Source organism: Dermacentor andersoni, chromosome 4 (genome assembly GCF_023375885.2).
Source record: "Dermacentor andersoni chromosome 4, qqDerAnde1_hic_scaffold, whole genome shotgun sequence".
Lineage (NCBI taxonomy): Eukaryota > Metazoa > Arthropoda > Arachnida > Ixodida > Ixodidae > Dermacentor > Dermacentor andersoni.
In genome coordinates, this window is record NC_092817.1 from 146111697 (window position 1) to 146135387 (window position 23691).

The 23691-nt window shown below is 46.2% G+C and overlaps 1 protein-coding gene across 2 annotated transcripts in view; it reads right to left on the minus strand.

Annotated features, from left to right (window-relative positions):
* The window catches only part of LOC126537871 (MAM and LDL-receptor class A domain-containing protein 1-like), a 242010-nt gene that overhangs the window by 123154 nt on the left and 95165 nt on the right, over window positions 1-23691 (minus strand). For both annotated transcript variants that reach the window (XM_055074502.2, XM_050184968.3), the window contains exons 26-30: window positions 22736-22817; window positions 13906-14031; window positions 9967-10114; window positions 2772-2883; window positions 2206-2302 (exon numbers count right to left, since the gene is read on the minus strand). In XM_055074502.2, the coding sequence (XP_054930477.2) occupies window positions 2206-2302; window positions 2772-2883; window positions 9967-10114; window positions 13906-14031; window positions 22736-22817 (565 nt within the window). The remainder of the gene's footprint in view (window positions 1-2205; window positions 2303-2771; window positions 2884-9966; window positions 10115-13905; window positions 14032-22735; window positions 22818-23691) is intronic.

A 23691-nucleotide genomic window follows, 5' to 3' on the forward strand; every position in this document is an offset into this window, starting at 1 on the left:
CTCTACCCGAAGGGGGTTGAATAATCATCACGCCTGTACTCCGACAGCACTCTATCATTTCAGACAGTTACAGAGGCAGCAGAAAGCGGTACCGCCCGCCGCCCAAGTCCTTTAGCAGGGAAGAAGCTGTCGCATGGAGACAACTACAAACAGGGTAATACCCTAACCTTAGCGTGCTAAGTAAAATGCACCCGCACTATATAAGGACATATGTCCATTGAGCAATGAGAAACCAACATTTTACCACATAACATGGGCATCACAACAAACTGACGTAGTCCCAATCATATAACACCCAAGTGCGGAGCAATGGGAGGAACTGCTGTCCAGCGACTGCTGCGAAGGCCAGCTATGTTTAATGCGGCGTGCACGACGGACATCAGAAGCCAGCGCAGCCCTGGACTGAGGGCAGCCAATCATTGGTATAGAGGACGGACTAGGCAGCGGGTGAAGAACTCCGGGGAAGATACAAGGCGGAAGACTGCCCTGAAGAATCCGCGCTAGCTGCAGAACAACGCGATTCTTAAAGCTAAATAACGTTTTCACTCACTCACAGTGCTAGACTGGAAAGAAAGTCACAACAACGCCCATATTGCAGAATTTCACCGCTGTGAGGCTTGATCGAGTTTTGCCATCTCACGTAAATGGAATGTCACAGTGTAATGTTTTTTTTTTTATTTCGTTGCTCAACGCTTTCTCGTCCACTTATGCAAGCCGAAGATGTTTTGAAAGTGGCAGCCAGTTCAGAGCAGTGATACTTCTGGATAACCTGGGGCTTCTGGAAAACGTCCCACGCCATAACGAAAATCATATGCGATACTGTCAACGACGTGGAAGCTACTGGGTTCTGAATCATTGACGGGTACCAAGCTTTAGTGCGACGAGACCTACAACTCGTGCAAGAAGCTCTGTTGCAATTGGAGCTTCGAGTTGTATGAGTTCACTTGAGAGAGTGCCTCTTCGACTATCATCCAAGTCGATGACGTTGCTCCACACAGTTCGCAAATGACACTAGTCGACATGTTTCGGCGTCATGTTATCCCTAAGGTCCATTGATTCTTCGAACTTGCTAAGAAACAAAAAAATTGCACATTTTAGAAGTCACATGACTGTTATCGGGGATTTGGCTTCGTAAAAGAATGAAATCAAACTGACCAAAAAGACACCAAAAGTAGCCTCAATTTCATGCCTACTCTGGCCATATATCACCCTGAATACGCAGGAGTGTGCACAGAGGCTCGCCAAACAGGATTCGGAGCGCTACTCGTTCAATTACAAAGCAGTTGCTGCCCTGGCGAAGTTCCTCTGTCAAAACGCTCGCTCCAGCGACACTCCTTGTACAACTACTGCTGTTCAAAGGGTTGCAGAATGATTTTGGATTTTGGTTGTAATTCAAATGTTCATCTTCAGGCAAAAAAGAAAAGCAATAAGTAGTTACTGATATGGTGCACGCTATTTCAAGCGTCTTAAATTTGAAGAAGTAGGGGGACAAATGCGAACAATGCAAGGAAGGATCTGCTTAACCATGCTCTCCATTGTTTGCGATGACGAAGCGAATGAAACGAAAAAGGCGTTACTCCACGGACGCAGAATGCTGCAAGATGAAGAACAAGCGCACGAAAGGTGACAAAGCATCGGGCGTTCAAGCGCTACCTCTGTCAGAGAAGCAAAATTATGGGGTTTTACCTGCCAAAACCACAATAAGGTTATGAGCCACGTCTTAATGAAAGACTCCGGATTAATTTTGACCAAGTGGGGTTCTTTAACGTGTATCTAAATCTATGTACGCCGGCGTTTTTGCATTTCGCGCCGATTGAAATGCGGCCGCCGTGGTTGTCACAGAAGGAAGTGATAGACGCCCGGAAAGGGGAACTCTGGAGAGTCATTAGTTGCCCGTTATTGGGCCCATACTTCGGAGAACGCTATTTTAGAATTAGAAATTTGGCAAGCTGGTAAAATCCATCTCCAGCAGCACCACTTAAAATAGAGACAAAAAGAACTATTCTTGTCCCTGTAGTAAGTGGTGATGTGGAAGGTGGAGCTTTTCCTATCTCTAACAGAGCTTTCGAACCCGTTCACTTCAATAAAACCAGCCTTGCATCTGAAATTGTGCCCTTTCCACTCGCGGAAACCCCGATGCACAAAGCACCGATGCGATGAAAGGGACCTACGACATATCGCGTAAATCATTGCTCTGCAACTTACCGTAAGGTGGGCATTCCCCATCACGAAACTCAATGTCGTCTAACATAATTCCGGAAGCCCTGGTCGCTCCTGGGGTAGCGACGCCTTCAAAGACGAGCTGATATCAAAAGAAAAGCAATCAGTGAGTACCACAGCACAGCATGTACATTTACAGTAAAATATTGTAACCATAACTGCACTGAAGATTCTGTTAGCAGATAAATATCGATCTTTTCCGCAACGAGTACACAGAAAGTAATAAAATGGCGCCTTTACTATTTGAAGAAAGAGTAATGAGGGCTCGTAATCTGGCAAGTAACAGAATTGTTCCGAGCAACGGCGAGAAACAACGACTGCCATCTGCTTGGAGATATTAAGAAAGCTCATTGTCGTGGCTCTTCAAACATATAGGGACGGCCGAGTACTCGTGTATGAATGTAAGGCAGTCCTCCGGTTTAAATCAATAGCAAGTAGTGCGTAAGGAGGTTCAAGCCTCATGTCAGCACTCACCGCGGAACATGAGCGTGGAAAGCGGAGCATAAAAGTACAAATGTATCTAACAGAAGGCAAATAAAATTTTAACTCACGTTCCACTTATTTCTAGATGCGATGGTCACCCGTCGCGCTATCCATCTGCCGTCTGTCAGTGGCGTAGACACAGAAACCAGGGGGTCCCGTAGCACAGTCTCCTTCGTGAATCTGTCACAGTAATACGAACACACAGGGCACGCGATTGAATTCAAAACACAAAGTTGTAGAGAAGTTAGTTTGGTAACTGTCGCTCACGTTGTGACTTTCAGTGGATGGCAAAAGATGTAAACAGGTCATCCAACCTAGGCATCTAAATTTCGCGAGCATATGTTCTATTTTTCACCGCATTTCACAAGGCAGATTCAGGCTAAGCTTCTAAATTACATCAATAACAGCTTTGTCGATCAATATGCTCCATTTTTCACGATTTGTGCGGCCTACACTGTCAATGGTAAATTGAGAAGCTCTATAAACATGAGTAATTATTTTAAAGTAAGTGCTACGAGCATGCTTCTTCAGATGTATTATTTTTTAGATGTAGCAAGTTGACAATATGGCATGATTATGTAACCAACAGCGCTAAGCTAAGCGTAATGCCACCTCTGTGTCTTGCTGTATTTTTCAGCACAAAAAATTGTGCTCTGCCTTTACCACTAACATGGTAACATCAGCTTATCCTAGAATTAGCAAGTCATTAGCCTGTAATTTAACCTTCAGCTGGCTGTATACAGGGAGATTGTGCTCAGTGTATATCGCGATAGGAAGCGTGCACGTGGGAATGAGCTAGCTATGTTCTAAATTCATGGTAATTGCACGATGGATCTGTGTTAAAGTATATTGTCATGTGTACTTGTTTACCTTTATTGGGTAACCGCGTTTCACCGCCTAATTAATGTCATCGCTCAGCAGAGGTCGCATATGCATGTACTGCAAGTTTCTCTAATTTTATCCATGCTTCTATCCGCTGTCTGTTGTCACCGAACCTTGCGTAATTTGATTACATGTATGCACGACACGAATTGTATGGTTCTTTCTGGAAAACACCTGACACCAGTTATTACTCTGTGACCTTCGGTGACTCATGCACAAAAGCCGAAGCGCTTGTCCCGCTGATCAGATTATCGATGATAGCCGACTGTGCTCGCCGCAATCGGCCGGAAGCAATGACGTGCGCCGCCGTAGCGCGCCGTCACGTATCCCTCCGCGCCTGCAGCACCACCCAGCAACGCCACAGTTCCGTCGTCCACGACCGCCGCCGCCAGCATGCCAACTCATCGCGCCACGCAGCATTCCGATAAAGACTGATGTTTGGCGTGCCCTCGGCCAGCATCCGCTCTGCTATCACTGCCGAGAAGCCGGCCACATCTACCACAGATTTCCTTACCGCGAGATGGGACTGCGAGGATTCGCCGTCAACGCACTGCGCCCGCAGCAACGTGAACGCCCTCGTGATAACGCCAACTTCCTCGCCGCTACTCAGTGGAGCCCTCGACGACCGTCCCGTTTGCTGTCACCAGGCCGCTATTTGTCCCCGCAACGCGGACCATACACTTGCCCAACCCGAGGCTGCTCTGCGAGCCCCTATATCCGAAAAACTAAAGCAGCAATTGATGGAAGTGCGGTTGCTGTTCCTCGAACTGAAGAAGATTCTTTGCCGACGACAAAGACGCCGAAAAGACTATCTCGACGATTTACGAACGAAACGCCGCCACCCCGACGACGCCTAGAAGCAAAGAATACGCCGACGAAAGAAGACCCGACAACGCTACGTTCCAGAGACAGGTCAACACGGCGCAGCAGTGATCCGATGCCAAGACCTTACTGCAACGCAAGACAAAGAACCGCCGACCTCGACATGCTTCTCGACAGCCAGGCAGTCAGTGCCTTAGTGGAAACAGGAGCCGACTACTCCATCATGAGTCGACGCCCTGTTGAATAAGGTTAAGACTTCATGGTAAGGCCCTCAAAGTCGGAGTCACCTAATAACGCCGACAGGAATCTGCAAGGAAAGGATTACCGTTCCTGACCGGACCTACCCTGCCACCTTCATTATTTTCTGATAGTGTTCAGGAGAGGGCATTCTCGGCATGGACTTTCTGAACCATACGGTGCAATCATCGACCTGAAATCAAAGTTGATAATGCTGCCTGAACATCAAGCGATACCGTCGGATAGCTCTCGTAGGCCCCACGCCTTCAGTGTGCTCGAACATCAAGTGAGCATACCGCCTCGCTCCAACATTGTCATTTCCGCCGGCACCGAAACACCTGCAGACATCGACGGCATCATTGAGGGCGATCAACCTCTACTACTCGATCGTGAAATTTGTGTCGCAAGAGGGATGGCTCCACTACATGGAAGAAAAGCGAAACTGATTCTGACCAATTTAAGTCAGGAGTTCAAGCACGTCATCGAAGGCATAACGATCTCATACCTCGAGGAAATTGTGGAGACCAGTGATGAGTTTGTCCTTTCGGATTACGCCGAATCTACCGCGACCCCCATAGTTCCCGAACCAGTCTTCGACATAAATCCAAGCATCCTGATGTGTAAGCAACAACAGTTCGAAAGTCTTTTTCGCCGATACAAAGAGTGCTTTTCGACAGCATCGAATAATAACCGAAGAATCCCCTCCACCACTCCGCGAGAGCCCTTATCGAGTGTCGACGTGAGAACGAGAAGCTGAAAGGCAACAAGTCGACGAAATGCTGCGCGACAATATCGCGACGATACCGTCGAAGAGCCCGTGGGTGTCTTTTGTGGCCTTCGTGAAGAAGGATGGAACTCTGCCCTTCTGCATCGATAATCACCGCTTGAACAAAACAACGAAGACGGAAGTGTACCCCTCCAACCTATAGACGAGGCATTAAATCGACTGAGCGATTCCAAGCAATTTTCCTCGGTTTATCTCAAGACTAGTTATTCGCAAGTTGAAGTCGACAAAAGGGATCGATAGAAGACCTTGTTTATCACGTCAGACGGCCTCCTCGAGTTAAAGGGGATGCCATCTTGACTTTGCTCTGCGGCCGCAACGTTCTAGCGCGTGAGGGACAGTCTTGCAGGATTGAAGGGGCAGACTTGTCTCACTTACTTGGATGACGTTCTAGTCTTTGCCACGAATTTCGAAGATCACTTGAGGCGGCTTCAGACAGTACTAGAGGAGATTAAGCCCTCTGGACTCACCCTGAAGCGGGAGGAGTGCCGGTTCGCTAAGAACTTGTGCTCCGAGAGCACCGTTATCAGCAACTCTAGAATTCGTCCTTACCCACAGAAGAGAGCTTCCACCGCTAAGTTCCCGCTGCCCGTCGACAAAAAGGCTACGCGCAGATTCCTTTTGTTTTCCTCATTACAGGCGTTTTCTAAAAGACAATGCTCAAGTATTGCGGTACCATTAACTCACCTCATGAAAGCCGACGTCGACGTTACACGGAAAACACGGCAAGATGACGCATTTCAGGAGCTGATTGACGGCTGTTGTCACCACCGCCGGATGGAAATCCACACCAACGCAAGTAGCGTTGTCATCGGTGCCGTGCTAGTTCAAAGGAAGAGCGGAGCTGAAAGCGTAATAGCTTACGTTTGGGTGTTCGCTGCAAAGGCGGAAGCGAATCATTCTACGACGGAGAAAGAGTGCCTTGCGATCCTTTGTGTTACGGTGAAATTTCGGCCTTACATATACGGCTGGCACTTCAAAGTGCTGAGCGACCACCACGCCTTCCGTAGGCTGGCAAACTTAAAGGATCCTTCTGGTCAACTAGCACGATAGTCTCAGACTCAAGGAATTTAACATAACCATGGTGTATAATTGTGGCAGGAGGCATTGTGACGCTCAATACCTGTCGCACGCACCTACTGTCCCGCCACGGGTACACGAACTGGATGACGACGCCTTCCTAGCAACAATAAGTGCAGACGACTTCGCCGAACAGCAATGTGCATACCCAGAGTTACGAAGCCTTGTGGAGTACTGAGAAGGCAAGACCGATGTTGCCCCTAGGAAATCTCTGCGTGGAGTGTCTTCGTTTTCCTTGCGCAACGACGTCCTCGTAATAAAAAAAAAAGAATTTCTCTCCAGTGCACTCAAACTATCTTCTCGTTGTGCCAGCAGCACTCCGGCCAGAAGAATAGCATGCCCTGCACGATGATGAAACAGCCAGGAACTTTGGGTTTTCCCGTACACTAGCAAGAATAGAAGTACTATTGGCCCCACCTGACCGCAGACGTCACCCGCTACGTCAAGACATGCCATGACTGCCTGCGACGCATGATACCACCGACAAGGCCAACGGGTTTACTACAGCCGAATGAGCCTCCTTGCTGGACGTTTTGGCAGATCGGATGGATTTGTTATGGCCCTTTCTGACCTCAACATCTGGAAACAAGTAAATTGTCGTGGCCACCGACTGCTTTGCCCATTACGCCGAAACGGGCAAGGAAACGAGAAGCAGAACTAGCCAAATTTTTCATCGAGAACAGAACATTCAACTGCGATATGGTGTACGAGAAGTCCTCATTAATGACATAGAAACGGCTTTTACAGTTGATCTTACTCAAGCCGTTCTATAGCATAGCCAGCCATGTCACCGGAGGATCACTGCCTGCCACCCGCAGACAAATGGCCTAACGGAATGACTGAACAAGACCCTCGTGGATATACTAGCAATGCTCGTCGACGTCAAACACAAGACTTGGGATTCCGTGCTTCCGTTGTCGCCTTTGCTTACAACAAGGCAATACAAGAAAGAACACCGGTCAAGCTGTTCAAGCTGGTTTACGGAAGGAACCCGACGACGATTCTCGACGCCATGCTGCCACACGTCACCGACGAAGAAAATGTCGACGTCGCCGCCTATCTCTAGTGTGCTCAAGTAAAAGTTGTTTGGGCTAGATGGTTCATGTTTTAATGAGTAAAGGCAAGGTGCAAAAGACCAGGACTCAAGAAGAGCGCTGGTCCTGTCGTTTGTGTTTTTCAGTCCTGGTCTTTTGCGCCTTGCCTTTACTCATTCTAGTGTGCTGAAGAGGCCCGACAGCTCGCTCGCCTGCGGATCAAGAACCAGCAGAGGACCGACAGGCGGCACCACAATCTTCGACGGCGCTACATCTAATACCAGCCCGGTGACGGTATTGGAGTTGGACCCTGATACGCCGATGAGGACTCAGCGAGAAACTACTGCGATACTATTTCGGACCCTACAAGAAAATCCGACGCATTGGCGTACTGGACTATGAGGTCGTGCCAGACGGCATTTCACAAATACAGTGGCGCCGCACACGATCTGTGGTTCATGTGGTGCGTTTTAAGCCCTTTTACTCTGAAGAGCTTTGTTATATTGTTGTCTCTTCAGTACGGGTGTCTGTTTGTCGCTTTTGTGTTTGTTTGCAGCATCAAAACGATGCTTTTTAAGAGCAAGTTATTGACACGTGTACTTGTTTATCTTTATTAGGTGATCGCGTTTCACACCCTAACAAACGTTATTGCTCAGCGCAGGATGCGCCTGCATGTACCGGAAGTTTCTCGAATGTTACCCATGCTCCTACCCGTTGCCTGTTATCAGCGAACCTTGTGTAATCTGACTGCATGTATGCTCGATGCGGATTGTGCAGTACTTTCTGGAAAGGACGCAGGCACCATAGATTACACCGAAACCTTCGATGACTGATCTATAAAAGCGGACGCGCTTGACCCGCTGATCAAATTTTCGACGATCGCCGACTGTGTTCGCCGCTATGGTTGTTCTTTGAGAGGGGCGTGATTTTGAGGGCACAGGGTCGCCCAATAAATGCTCCTTTAAAATAATTATGGGGTGTTACGAGCCAAAACCACCTTCTGATTATGAGTCAGGCCCCCCCCTCCCGATAGTGGGGGACTCCGGAAATAAAACGCTAGTTTTATCATTCACATTTTTTGGTGCTTTCCTCACCATCACTACTACATCACAAAATGTAGTTATATCAAGTTATTACTGGCACTACCTGGGTTCACTTATTTACATATCGCCCAGTGGGCATTATAGTAGAGGGAAGGGGGGTTTGTTAGATTGAGAAATATCAAATTCATAGGTAAACATGTTGCTTGAACGAAAAATATGATGAACTATGAGGCTTATAATTTAGTTGACAATACTGCAAGGTAACCGTTCTGCTTTGTACTTTCGTGCAGTAAAAGTGCGCCAGCATGTTGCTGAGAGTTATTTGGATTTTCACAGCATAATTAAACCATTCGCTTTGATATCATTACCTATCGCAGCAAGGCCAGACGTGCTATATGCGCAGAGAAAATATCGACGACTTTTATTTGAAATGCGCTGAATCGGGCTCATTGAGATAAGGAAAATTCTGCTTCCCTGGGCGTCTTGAACAGAGCGTGCAGAAGTACCCTGAATACGGGCATATATTAACACTTCGCACTCCATATTGAGCCATATTTATAGGCAGCATATCTAAGGCTTCAGTCGCAATCCCACTAAAATCCAGTCCGACATCGCGGGTTAGATACCGACCACTAACACAACATTTCGATAGGTACAGAATGGATAAACACTCTTCTACCGTAAGTGACCACGGCGTGACACATAATGAGATCATGGTCTCGGCACGTAAAACCCCATCATTGTTAAGGTGAACGCCTTAAGTAGCTCATTGCAATGGTTCATACCCGAAAATAGCGGCGTCTAGTCCAGTGATACAAATTTTATCGCCATAGCAATGGCTCATATCCCGCTAACCAAGCAAAGACGCAATGGCTGAACATGAATGAATAAAATAAAGAACGAAGGAAAGAAAAAGAACGAAAGAAGGCAATAAGTAAACAAATAAATAAATAAATAGGTAAATAAAGAAAGAAAGCAACCTTTAGGTAGTGCATTAAGTGCTCGCATGGCACGTGTCATTGAGGATATCGACCTACAGCGCCATACGTTTACTTTACAAATCGACTCGTTATGTCTCGAAAAAAGTCTGACCCCTCCGATCGTATACTTGACGCATTACCACGCGTCTAGCAGGCTTTCGCCTGCACGTGTTAGAGGAGCGTAATATGCTGCCGAACTTATTTTCCTATTGAGTCCACTAGTGCTCAGAAAGGTTAGGTTATTTGCTGGAAGCAATGTCTTTTTTAACCATCATGCGTGATCCGGCCATCTAAGCTATTAGCGCCTAACTAGATGCAAGTAAATACAGACCTGATAGGGAGTGGGGAGTCTGATAACGATCGGGCATTTACATCGGAATATTGAGTTTGGCTGTACTGACCTGTACACGTTCAGACGGCCCAGGGCTCCATGGCCGCTAAACCAGAAAGTAACACATGTTGCTTCAGTGGGCGGACGCGACCACATGAACACCCTGGACACTGGATGGTGAGAGTCCACTGCAGTTGTGTTCAGGTACAGGTAATGTCCTGCGATGAATGAGGGAATTGAAAAAGCATACCCTTTCTCTTTCGTGTAGCTCAACGCTTGGTCAAAGTATAACATCAGAAGGAACAAACCTATCATCACAAATCGTCCAATAAAGAATGAAATGAGAAAACCACCGAGGTTGTGAAAGAACGACATCGCATTTCTGCCAGATACAGCGGTTGATGTCTTACAATTCCATTTTCGAGGAACTTGTGTCGTTTACTTAGACTCCTCGGACTGCCCACATCGAGCATCTCTATTCCATGACGCTTTCGCGAAATTTCGCGTCGTTCATTTTTTCCCTCTGTCTTTACATTGTATCACAGCTTCGTCTTCTAAGGTTTTTAAATATACATTTTAAGCAACAAGCGCGGCAACAATCTTTTCTATAGCGTTTACGATTGGGCGGCGCTTACCAGACGATTTTTACTTAATAAGCGAGTTTTGGCCTGGCTCACATGTGACAGCCCAGGTCGTGGCTTTACATGGCGGGCCTTATTTCTGCCTGCTTACGTTACACTACGGGAACGCAAATGCTTTAAAACACGCAAGACAAACTGAACAGTCGTGCGTTACGCGAGGAAAAGGAGTTGGACGTATGGTCCCAACGAACAGTAGCTCTAAATAAAATAAATAAATAATACTCTCCAGGGGCCTGCAAGATAGCTAGGTTCGCAGTTCCGACCACCAAGACCCTTTACCTTACTTACAGTGGTCACAAAATACATTCATTTCAGCCAACCAAATTAAGCGTGCAACGAAGAGAAAACGCAAGCCCCATGAGCCGGCGAATATGTAGCACCATCCAGTGGCTACTATTTTAACTATGCTGGTAAAACGTTGATCCATTAATGTTACTCCTAAATGCAAAAGAATGTCACATACGTCAGCTCGACTGCTGAGGAATGTTTCTTTGACTGGCACACATCAAGACGTACCTATAGTCAACTCCAGCACAAAATACTTGGATTGTCCTCGGCAAACTCCAGCGCCAAAAATGAGCTACTGGAAGTTTTCTAGGGTCACGAACACAATGGTACCACAACGCAGATAAAAGTGCTGGTTTCGCTTCTGCCTCTTTTTTTTCTCAATATATTTATCTCCTGTGCAAGCCATCAAGGTTGAAGCACATCAGTATAAGCAGCCTGAAGTTTTTTTTAGACTTTGTTCCTTTTCGTATCAGGCCATTCCTTTTTATGCTAATCCGCTCCAGAAGCACAGGTATGTCGAGGCGACGTTTGTGTTAGACCTGCAGCCTCTGAGGAAATTATGTGCTTTCATTCGACATGCGTTTGCGGTCTTTAAAAAAAAGTCATCATGACTATCACAATTATCATAAAAGGCTTCTGACCACCAGTGGACGAAGGCCTCATACGATTATTCGTATTGACCGATGTCTTCCCATTAGCCTACTGCACACAATGCATGCAAATTTATTTTACCTTCTTGCGCCAATTAACTCTATGCCGACCTTAACTGCGTTATTCTTTATAGATAGATATTGCTCTACTCCCAATCCACTGTTCTGTTCTGCGAATTACCTTGCCCGGCACCTTAGCTTGTGCCTTTTCATCTAAACCAGAATACCATATGGGCCCTGTTGTTCACCATTCCTTTCTCTCGTCGTTGTGTCACATAATGTTACGCGTATCATGTGTGTCATCTCTCGTTGTATGGTCTCTCAAGTGGCCTTTTAGTCCTTCTATTTTCGGTCTGGTAGGGTACTGCTGCAAGAATTTACCGACCATATGCTTTTCTGTTTAAGGGTACTAATAGGCTCATGTTCATGGTTTGACGGTGTCTGCCATATCCACTCGTAAGCAACTGTTTATTTCTGGAGATGTTCTTCTCATGATTCATGTCCCCTGTAACTGCAGGCCCTAGACAAACGTGCTCATTTGCTTTTCCAAGAGGCAGTCTGTTAATCACAAAGTTCTCTTTACAAGCCAACCTTGAGTTACTTAGTTATATTACCATAGTTTCTTGCACAAACATGAATATTCTAACGTACACTTAGACCTCCCTAGTCTGGGCAGCACTATTTATTGTATGTTATGTCCTGCGTTATTGAACCAAACAATATTACGCGCAAGCTGCAAACTGTCCATGCATTTCACGGATCCTACACAGGCCTAATGGAGCCAACATTACCTTCCAGAGTATGAGCAATTCCGAGCTTCACACATTTCGTACGCAATCCAAGCGGTCATAGTTTTTGTCCGCCCTCTCCACTCCTGGAAATCGTTACTTTACTGCTTTCGATATTGCAGGCCTCCATATGTGCTGTCTCGCTGCCTAAACTATTACCTTTTCTTTCCTCTTTTTTATGGCGTGCCAGATATACCTTAGTATTTATTCAATAACACTGCCTCTTTATATTGCTTGAAGAAAAAAAAATAGCGCTACAAAGACGCGGACTAAAAGAAGAACATGTTCGAGGGACAGGCGTTAACTTCCAACTAAACGTTTATTTGAAGAAACAGGATTTATATAGATAGAAACAAGAAAAGCACAACCATGACTTCACGACCTCTCTATCGCATCCGAAAAGCAATCATATTTCTTTTCTTCAAGTATGTGAAACGAACTCGCCCACATCAAGCTTATGCTGCTCTTTATATTGCTTATGTATACTGGTATGTATTCACTCGTGTTTTTTTTTTTTTTCTATAGTACTATAGTCACTATAGCGATGTTTTGGTGGTAAGGACTCAGCGAAACTGTTGATGTCTCTAGTCATGCTTCATCAGACTGCATTCATGGAAGTAATTCATTACACTACTATTAGTAGTATTACCATTAAATGTATTATTATTGAAAAGGAAAAATTGATATTCACTCGTCTAGTACCTGAAGTTCCGCAGGTAACCCATGCAAGTATTCTTTGTTGCCTATACGGCTTCAAGACAAATGTATGTGCATTTTTCCATATCATAAACTCTCTTCTACTCTGCGGCCTTCTGCGGAAATGATTTGCCACATTATTATTATTATTGCTCCTTAAATCTTACATCCTTACGAATAAATTAAGTTTTTCCCACCTATGACGAAGAATGCTAGGACTGGGATGGATCTCTGCATATTCTAAGATATTCAGATATGTTTCTTTATGCATCTTATTACATTTTTACTATGGCTACATAACTTAAATGGATCCAGTTCATCTCCTTCGCAGAAAACAGATGTACTGAATTTCTTAAGGTGTCATCTACTTCGTCGTCAGCATCCTGATCACCCACAAAACAGAGGTCAATCTCGAGTGGCTTGATTTCAAAAATACACGGTGACAGCATGGATGAAGCATTTGGTTCACCATTTTCTACGCAGTGATTGAACAAAAAGACGCGCCCAATGTATTTCCCAAGGTAGCCGTGAGTATTCTCACTTCTCTCTCACTGGGCTTCTTGATCAGTAGCAAAAGTGTTCTCTTGTGGTCAAGACATCTGCTATCGTCATGTGCATCGTGTCAAATGGCGTCATGGACCGCGTTTCTGCTCTAATTCAGAGCTTTCTGTTCCATTAACGTTTGTGTCCATAAAGGAAAGGCCCAGTATGCTGCTAAGTGAGAATGTGAAAGTTGCTGAGATGAAGTTATCTATGGCGCACAGATGTCAAAGTTTTGGCCCTTGGCTATTTACGCAGTCATTGGACGTACGAGCAAACGCATAAGAGGGTGCCCATTTGGCTAAGGAAAAGAGATTGGGTTTTCGGGACGGTCGAAAGGTACTCGCGAGTTCTTGCTGCAGCTCATATTTGCGTGTACTATACACGTTGCTGCCAACGCACTCACCTGTCAGGTTCTTCAGAGTGTGGTCGAGAAAGCCTATATCCGAGCCATTGCGGAGCCTCCAGGTAGCAAAACGGCCCGGAGCGTGGGCCACAGGGCACGAAGAGCCTGGCTCCCAAGAGCAAAAGTCTTGAGCGTGAGAAAAACAAACACATGTATACCATTGGTTGATGCACGTTCGTCGATCGCTACTACACCAAAAAAGGGAAGAAAATAATGACCAACGCATAATCAATTCAAATACAGATTAGGTCATCGATCCTGTGAAACTATGGACCTGCTCCAGGGTACAGCACTGGGAGAAACGAACGCCATGAAAAGATTATTTAGCCGAAAGGTCGTCATATCCAATGACGGCCTGATCTCGTTGGGACAATAATGTCGCCCCAGACGCATGAGACACCACACTGTTCCAAGAAGGAAATTTTCACTTTGATTTCACTCCAGAAATATTTAAGGTCGCGAGACTCTCTGTTACAATTTGCGTGAACAACGCACTTGTACTAGGTCACAGTGGTTTTTGAGAAACTTGGTGATTTTGGACCCAAGAGCGCCCGCCAAATATGACCTCATATAGATGTCGTTGTGGTTTCGCAGATGAGCAGGACCCTTTCACAGTAGTGCGTTCATGTGAGAATATCTAATCCCCGGAATAAACGTAAGCCAAATATGGGACCATTTCAAAGTAGTCCAAAACGCACTAACGCGGGGTTTTTTTCGCAGTAAGGTTGCATTCCCAATACGCACGCCAATGGAATCAAATCACATGCAATGCCGTATGTTATGGCTACATACGTGCAAATTTATAACAAAGTGCGTGAAGCCATCTCGCATCTCGATTACTTTTCTTTCCCGATGTTAGGACGTGCTAAATTACTCAATGTTACTCAAGTCTAGTGCCAAGGTTGCGAAGGTTCTGTCTCCTTAAGAGCAGCTCCCCGCTAATGCAATCTCGACCAGATGAGGTGGGTCCTCACCGCAAGATTCAGGAAACAACAGCGACGCCGGGCATCGTGATGATTAAAAAAAGTAGAAAAGAATGTATTCACTTCATTGCTACGTGGTTGTGACTCTCATCCTAGTCTAGCTGTTCTGATTAACACGGGGACAGAACACTTAAAAAAACCCTTGAGGTCTTGTGGTTGCAGACGTCTTCTTCGCTAGCCTGTAGAAGTAGGTTCTGCCATCGATGACCTCCTGCCCTTCGGGTTTTGTTTCCTTCGTCCTGCCCTTTGTGTCAGCTCGGGGAATAAAAAGGGGGGAGGCTGTTTCGGAGAAGAGGGCAATTATGTCGACATGGGGAGGCCCCATTGAACGTTTCCCACACTTGACAGGCCAAACACATGGGGTCAAGACTGCCTTAATAACCCCTTGCTGTCTTGTGGTTGTCGACGTTTTCCCCGGCAGCCTGTGGAAGCATTAGTGCTTTCGTCTGGCTCTGTCGTCGACGGCCTCCCACCCTTCGGGTTGTCTTCTCTTCGTCCATCCCTTTGGGTCAGCTCGGGGAATAAAAGAGCTGACGCTGTTTCAGAGAAGAGGTCAATTGTGTCCACAAGGGGAGGCCCGCTTGAACGTTTCCCACACTTGACAGGTTGATCTCCAGGCTTACCGTAACAACCTTTTCTGGGACGAGGCAAATCATCTTGTCATGGTATTGTACGCCTAAATGTCTCTCATACACTACAGCTCGGTCATAACACCGCATGCAAAGCTAAACACAATTGAACTACGGCTAAGTGCAGACACAAAAATCGTTCATCGTATTCGCTGGACAAACATGACAGAAAACAAGCCAAAGCATTTCGTTTTAAAATGACTACAGCCCAGCGGAAGACACAACACCAGCATGGCGGTGTAGAAATTACCAGTAAAATGTGTCACCATATGGCCTTCGAGATTGGCGCGCGCCAGTTGGTTTTGCTGCGGCCGTCTCATTCGCCGCGCTCCCCAGCAAAAAAATATGTAATGCGGCGCTCGCGCCCAGGCTAGCCCGAAAGAGCGCTGCTAGTCGAGGTGTACTTCATCATCATCATCATCAGCCTGGTTACGTCCACTGCACGGCAAAGGCTTCTTCCATACTTCTCCAACTACCCCGTCAGGTACAAATTGTGGCCATGTCGTCACTGGAAACTTCTTAATCTCATCTGCCCACCTAACTTTCTGCCGCCCCCTGCTACGCTTCCCTTCCCTTGGAATACAGTCCGTAACCCTTAATGACCATCGGTAACCTTCCCTCCTCATTACATGACCTGCCCATGCCCATTTCTTTTTCTTGATTTCAACTAAGATGTCATTAACTCGCGTTTGTTCCCTCACCCGATCTGCTCTTTTTTTATCCCTTAACGTTACATCCATCATTCTTCTTTCCATAGCTCGTTGCATCGTCCTCAATTTAAGTAGAACCCTTTTCGTAAGCCTCCAGGTTACTGCCCCGTACGTGGGTGCTGGTAAGACACAGCTGTTATACACTTTTCTCTTGAAGGATAATGGCAACCTGCTGTTCATGATCTGAGAAAGCCTGCCAAATGCACCCCAGCCCATTCTTATTCTTCTGATTATTTCAGCCTCATGATCTGGATCCGCGGTCACTACCTGCCCTAAGTAGATGTATTCCCTTACCACTTCCAGTGTCTCGCTACCTATCGTAAACTGCTGTTCTCTACCGAGACTGCTAAACATTACTTGAGTTTTGTGCAAATTGATTTTTAGACCCACTCTTCTGCTTTGCCTCTCCAGATCAATGCGCATGCATTGCAAGTGGTCCCCTGAGTTACTAAGCAAGGCAATGTCATCAGCGAATCGCAAGTTGCTAAGGTATTCTCCATTAACTCTTATCCCCAATTCTTCCCAATTCAGGTCTCTGAATACCTCCTGTAGACACGCTGTGAATAGCATTGGAGAGATTGTATCTCCCTGCCTGACTCCTTTCTTTATTGGGATTTTGTTGCTTTCTTTATGGAGGACTATGGTGGCTGTGGAGCCGCTAGAGATATCTTTCAGTATCTTTACATACGGCTCGTCTACACCCTGATTCCGTAATGCCTCCATGACTGCTGAGGTTTCGACTGAATCAAACGCTTTCTCGTAATCAATGAAAGCTATATATAATGGTTGGTAATTAATGGTTGGTTATATTATATATAACGGTTGGTTGGTTATATATGGGGGCGTACTTATAGCCCCTTAAACTTCGTAAAGTGACGACACTCTCCTCCTCCACCTTCACTTCTCCTCGTTTTTCGTCTCACGCGCCGTCCTCGACCGTGGCGCCGCCTACGTTGCTCGAGCGTAACAACGGCTCCAACATGCGCTCCTCGCCACTCAGGAGATGCTTCTCGAGCAAAAATGGCGCTGATGCACGGCGCGAGGGCCCACGTGATTCTATTAGGCCAATAGCAACGCGGCGTCGGCCAGGGCGTGCGAGGAGGGGGCGGCATTCTTCAAAGCGTGGCACTACTTTACGAAGTTTAAAGGGCTTTAAGGCGTACTAAGCTGCCTGATTAAAACTAAAAGCTAATCCTCCTCGACCGGCCTCTCCTTTTCTGGCCTTCACACAGTTCACCCTCTCTCGTAGCTCGCCCTCGCAGTTTGGTCGTGCCGGCTGTAGCCGCCCATAGAGTTGCACGAGTTGGGACACTAAAATTGTTGGGTGTTTGCGCATAAATTTTTACCGTACATAAGGCTTGATTATTGTGTTCTGTGCCAGGAACGATGATGAAACGCTATGAAACTGGCAGAAGCAGATGCTTTTCGTGTTTTTTTTGGCGCTTAATGGCGCGCTTGTCTTGTAGCTTCAGGTTGACTGCCTGCTTCCAGTTAGCAGAAGGCTTTGGAGGCTAGTTTGGTGGTCAAATTCCTTTTAGTGTCGAGTACTAGCACCGAAATCAGAATTCATTTCCACGTCCATAATGTATAAGTAATGTACACGATTTTTATTTGCATGTCAGAGCTTTGCTTGAGTGTTATGTCGTCCACAGCCATGCATTGTTCTCTTAGGCAAAAACAATGTCGGGGCCTGCACAGATCAACCCGCTTCGACAGTTATTCTTTATTTGGCTTTCTAAAGACACATCTCGGGCGTGAAAGGAATGCGATGAAGGTTTCGGTGCACGCCAAAGGCGGTGCCCTCGCGTGTGTGCAGCAGTATATAGCTGGCTATTGAGCAACCTGATGCGTTTGCGGTGCTCGAAGTGCGTACGTGTGTACTTGCGTTCACCAAATCGACTGCCGTGTGTCCAACTTGTGCAGCTTCATAAGTTAATCATAGTACCATGATGGCCGAACGCAAGGCGCGCGACATAATCGCCTGCATAACGTGAGCGTCATGTAGAAGCGTGCACTATCAGCGCGGAGCATCTCAACTATTCTCGTCGTTTCGTCATGACGCCGGCATCTCTTTATGCAGTGAAACTGTTCTGTTAGCTCTCAAGCGCAAACATCACAGCGGAACCTGTACTTGGTTTGTGAACAAAGCGTATCCAAGTACAGAAGTTACACATAGAAATGGTTTCCATCAACGAGCACTTTGCCCCTTATCTTTACGCAGCTCCAAGTCAATATAAGGCAACTAACTTGTGCACCAGTTTATCCTGCGGAGAAACCCTATTGACAATAGACAAAATCCTCTGTGCTGGTAGTGAACAGCTTGTCCCCGCAAAATATATTTGCAGCGCCTAACAAAAGCATGGACTGACAAAGCTACGCACTCTCAGTACTACAACAATAAGATGTCTAACGTTTCTAGCACGATATATGAGAGAACACAGTCTGCGCATTCCATAGCCTGTTGACGATAGCGCGATCAGGGAAACAAATCTGAACGAGCACCGAGGATCGCACCCGTGCGTAAGCTTACCCATGCGTGAGCTCTGTACCCCATCAACAAAGAAAAAGGCTATGTTCGTACACGTTTGTACCTCCAGTACTCGTAAACTCAATCCCTAACATGAAACAAAAAAAGTGAGCTCTTCAATGACGCGGTTTGCCACGAAACTTAGCTAAAACATACAACATCCCTAGCAATATCGTCGCCACAGAAACTCGACGGCCAGCTGTCATGGTGTTGAACTAGCTTAGACACGGAAAAGAAAAAAAAAACAGAAAAAAGGGCGCGAAAAATGCCACGTGATGGCGCTCAACCAATTGGGAGGCGCAGACCTATCCTACCTCCTCTCATATTCCTTGCAAACGGCGGCGGCAAGAGTAAAGCATGTCGTTACATTTTAGCTTTATTCAGGGACCCTAAGGCGTACGGCGCCAGTGGAGGCCACGGTAGAAAACAAAGCGTGCGAGATTTCAGCGAGCGCAGTGGCTCATTTTTCTCTTTTTGAGAGCATTTTGACACCCAAGGGGAAGGAGCAGAGCCGAGACCTTCTAAATGCGTTTATTTTGGCCTAATTTAAGAAGGAAATAACAACAACTGCTCAGTTTTCCGAAATTAGATAATTCTAAGGATATACCTTTTTGGTCTGTGTTAGTATTACGCTACTTTATTCGTGTCCCCTTTTTGGCAGCGGAAAATATTCTTATGTGGGAATAGGATGTTCTGGCATCCTTCTTTGCTTAAGAGATCTCTGTTTGTAAATTGGGCTAATTGTGGTCTCTGATGCATTTTATCGTCCTCATCCCGTGAAATAACGCCTTATTATTTGATCGCACACAGATGTTGAAGAAGTGCGGACAAACCTAGGCAGGGCTACTTTCTGTGTTATAAGAAGCCTGTTTGAACCCTAAAGCCATTGGGGGTCGTCATCTGTCCCCCCGTAGGTCGCTGTGCATCGAATCCTGACAGCTCTGAAAGATTTTAAAGCACTCTATATCCTGACACCCACTCGTGGCTTATGTTCTTATGTTTGTTATTTGCATTATTATTGTCTATGTCTACGCAAGTCGTTTGTGTCCTTTGAGCACTGCAAGTGGTTCTGCAAGCTTAGCAAAACCAAACAGTATCCATTGTCAAGATATTTGGTGCAGCAACGAGGTCACTCGTTAGTACCAATTGCTATAGCAAAATTGTCATAGGGAAGCTGGTTTGGTGCCATCTCGGGATAGTAATTCTGGAGTGGGTGCCTTATTTTCATTTGTATTTATTTATTGTGGAAGAAGACGAGTTCTTCATCAGCTGCTAATCCTGCTTCGCTCTGGTTTTTTCGGTTAAATTTGTGCGTACCGACGCCCCCGTGGCGGGTACGATATCAAAAGCAATGACGGACATTCCGCCTCCTCTACCGCCAAGGTTGGGGGCTGGCCTCCAAGCTGCAAGTCGGTCTGCTGCGCCCGACCACCTAAACGCGACTCTGCCAAGGTCATCAAGCTGCTCAGATGTCGACGACATGGATTCTGACGGCGGATATACCGAGGTCACAAGTCGTCGGTTGAAGAGGAAACTTCGTAGGACATCAAGCGTGAGTGAGCTTAACTACGATAAGCCACCCACACAGCAAGCGTGAGATTAAGAAGTTTGCAGGGACAACATGGCCACAATTAGTACATGAGCGGAGTAGTTGGAGAAGTATGGGAGAGGCCTTTGCCCTGCAGTGGGCATAACCAGGCTGATGATGATGATGATGATGATGATGATGATGATGATGATGATGATGATGATGACAGCAGGCGTACACAATCGCCTACGTCCCCGTCGCTGCTACAGGCAACCTCAATTCCCTCAATAGGCAAACTCGCACTGCCTATCTCGAGAGGCTGGCTCCAGGGCAAATCAGAGAGGTCCGAATTAATCCCAGAAGAGACATACTTACTGTTGATGTAACTACACAAACCATCCTCGACACCTTGAAAGCTGTAACTGAGCTAGGAAATATACTTGTCCGCTCATTCATCCTACTTGGAGGCAGCACCACTGCCGGTGTTATCTACGATGTCGATACAGATATCGATAATGACGATCTCCCAACGCTAATCTCCTCGACTGTCCATATCACAGATATACACCGTTTGGGACGGTCGAGGTGCATAAAACTCATTTTTGAGGGAGAGACCTTACCAACACATGTGAAAGTGGGTTATGTGCGGCATCCTGTCCGTCCATACATCCCTAGGCCCTTGCAGTGCCGTAAATGCCAGAAAATCGGGCATGTCAGTGCTGTGTGCATGAACAAGATGACATGTCCGCGCTGGGGTGGTGATCACGATGAGTTGACGTGTGCTGACTCTAACTTGAAGTGCCCTAACTGCGATGGGCCGCACGAGGCAACGTCGAAGGACTGTCCAAAATTAAAGACTGAAATGTCTGTGCAAAGGAAAATGGTACGAGATCGGTCTACACACAAAGAAGCGGCTACCAAGGTCCACCGCCGCCAGAGGCGCTCACGTAATCGCAGAAGGAGATCAGCATCGACCAGAAGGCGATCAGCATCGACAACAGGACAACCTGTACTCCAGGAAAAGTCGTCGCGCGCTCCTGCTTGTCCTCAAACGTCAGAGCCACCTTTAACCACGTCTACTCTTCTGAACACCAAGGACACTACTATATGGCCTTCCCTGCCATATCGGAGTACAGAAGTGCAGCCGGAACGCCAGCGTGAACATGAACCTTCATCGTCCATCAGCAAATCAAGGCAATGCTTGCACAGATGATTCGTTCCTAGCGAATGCTGCTCATCGGAGTTCAAACGCCCGTTGCTAAGGCTGCGGTGCAAATTCTCGAGGCACTAGAACCAGTGCTTGCTGCTGTATAAGAGCTAGCAAACGCCATGGCATCATCAACTTCAAGGTTGTCACTACAGGAAAGGATAAGCGGTTCCGTAATATTCCAGTGGAACGCACGAGGTCTACGGGGTCGCCTGGGAGAGTTTAAACAGAGAGTGCTCAAGCATCGGTTTCTAGTTATCGTAATATGCGAGCCGAATATGCGAGCCACTGCGACGGTGCTTCCCCCACCGGGAGTGATGCATTGCGGACCGACTGTGCACAAAGATTTACAACGATGAATGAGACGATTCGCAGAGCCATGAAGATGACGATGGTGTGGGTAGCTTTCGCATGCGTACCCCGTCACCTACATTGCCCTATCAATATTGCCTTTCTCTGTCACTAGTACATTAGTATACCCCCCGTCTACTTCTCGTCCCCGTCACAATATATCCTTACAAAATGCCGCCGCAGATTGCTTCTTTTTTTTGTGCATTACAGCACTACACCGCTGAAGCAAGACAGCCACGATAGGGCGTACCTATTTTATTCCGTTTATGCTCTATTTTTTTCTCTGCCGCCACGTTTTCACCTTTATAGCACATTCGTCTCCTTCGCGGCAAGCTTTCGTGCTATGTTTTACCGGAACATTCTACATATTTTGGCCCGAAGCCTTTCCATACCTCAATCCTCCAGATAGAGCGAAGTGCACTAAGCCAAAAAATGTCTTGTCACAAGTAGAAACATGAGACAAATTCATTTGCTAACCACCATTCACATCGTAGCCGAACGGTCCAAATGCCAGAGACCCTCTAAAAATTTTAGCACAGAATGATAACTTATTATAAACTTTCTGCGGAACAACTAGACAAAGACAAAAGAGAAGAGACCATCACGAGCGCTCGTATTATAGTATTTACGGTATCACCCTTTCCGAGTTAGAACATGGGGTCTTTTAAGTTGTTCATATGACCCTCCTCTCCACCCTGCAAGCGCCTCGGCAATCACAGTGTGAGGTTCATAAATTACCCGCGGAACTCACAATCTTTACCAATCAAGTGTCAAATGTTTCACACAACATTCATCCCGATAGTGCCTACAATTTGCATAGTTTGCATGGAACGCACGCCAACGATGGAACGATGCCTAATACAGATACCAGTGTATAGTTACCACGCAGACTCACCTCTTTGTGGACAATATCCTTGAGTTACTTCTATGTCATCCAGCGCCACTAGGGCTTGCTTAATAAAGAATACAATCCATAGCTGAAATTGACACATATAAAAGTGAAATTACTACGCAGAAAACGGCCTTTATTACCAAACTACGATATCGACAACAACACTGTCAGCGTATCTTTACAATTCCTCGCAACACACAACTACGAGCATTTAGCACCATTTAAGCGGCACGTCTTGATAGTATTCTTTAATAGACGATGACTAATTTTCTAATTCAGAGTGAATACACATATGCAAAAAATGACAGTGTAGCAAACACAGAAGATTTCTAAATAGGTGGCCAGCGCATTTTTTCTTTTAATCATGCAGCATATTGTCGCGGTGCACACGTAGCAACCGTGAAAGCAAGGTAGGTCACTTTAACTAGGTAAACTGGCTTGATTAGGCATGCACCTGGTCTCCCTTTCTAGTTGTGTGTGATATTCCTGTTTCTCAATATATAAGTGATTGTGCCACTATTGAACTAATTCTGGTATGATTCGTTGCCTAATTACACAACATTCATTTTCAGGTGTGGGAAGAATTAGAACAGTTCATGGGGGAAGTCCAATGACGTACTAGGTATCTTATATGGCTGTGTTGGTGCACTGGATTGTAAGCTAATTCAAAAAAACGACATGCGTAGCTTACACAGCGAACAGGTATATACAGTTGACAAGCTGCATTCTGCATTTTCGTATTGCCTTGAATACCTAACCTACCATATATGATGAGATGAAATGCCCGTTTTCGTTATCTGCAATCCTTGTCTAGACGAAATGTGTAAAAATATTGCGTACTGCTTCATTACGATGCACTTTTCCACATATTTGGCACCGACTCGAGAGGAATGCCATGATCACGGAGGCCATGAAAAGTGGAGGTGCAGTATTATATGTGTGAGACGACGTCGACAACA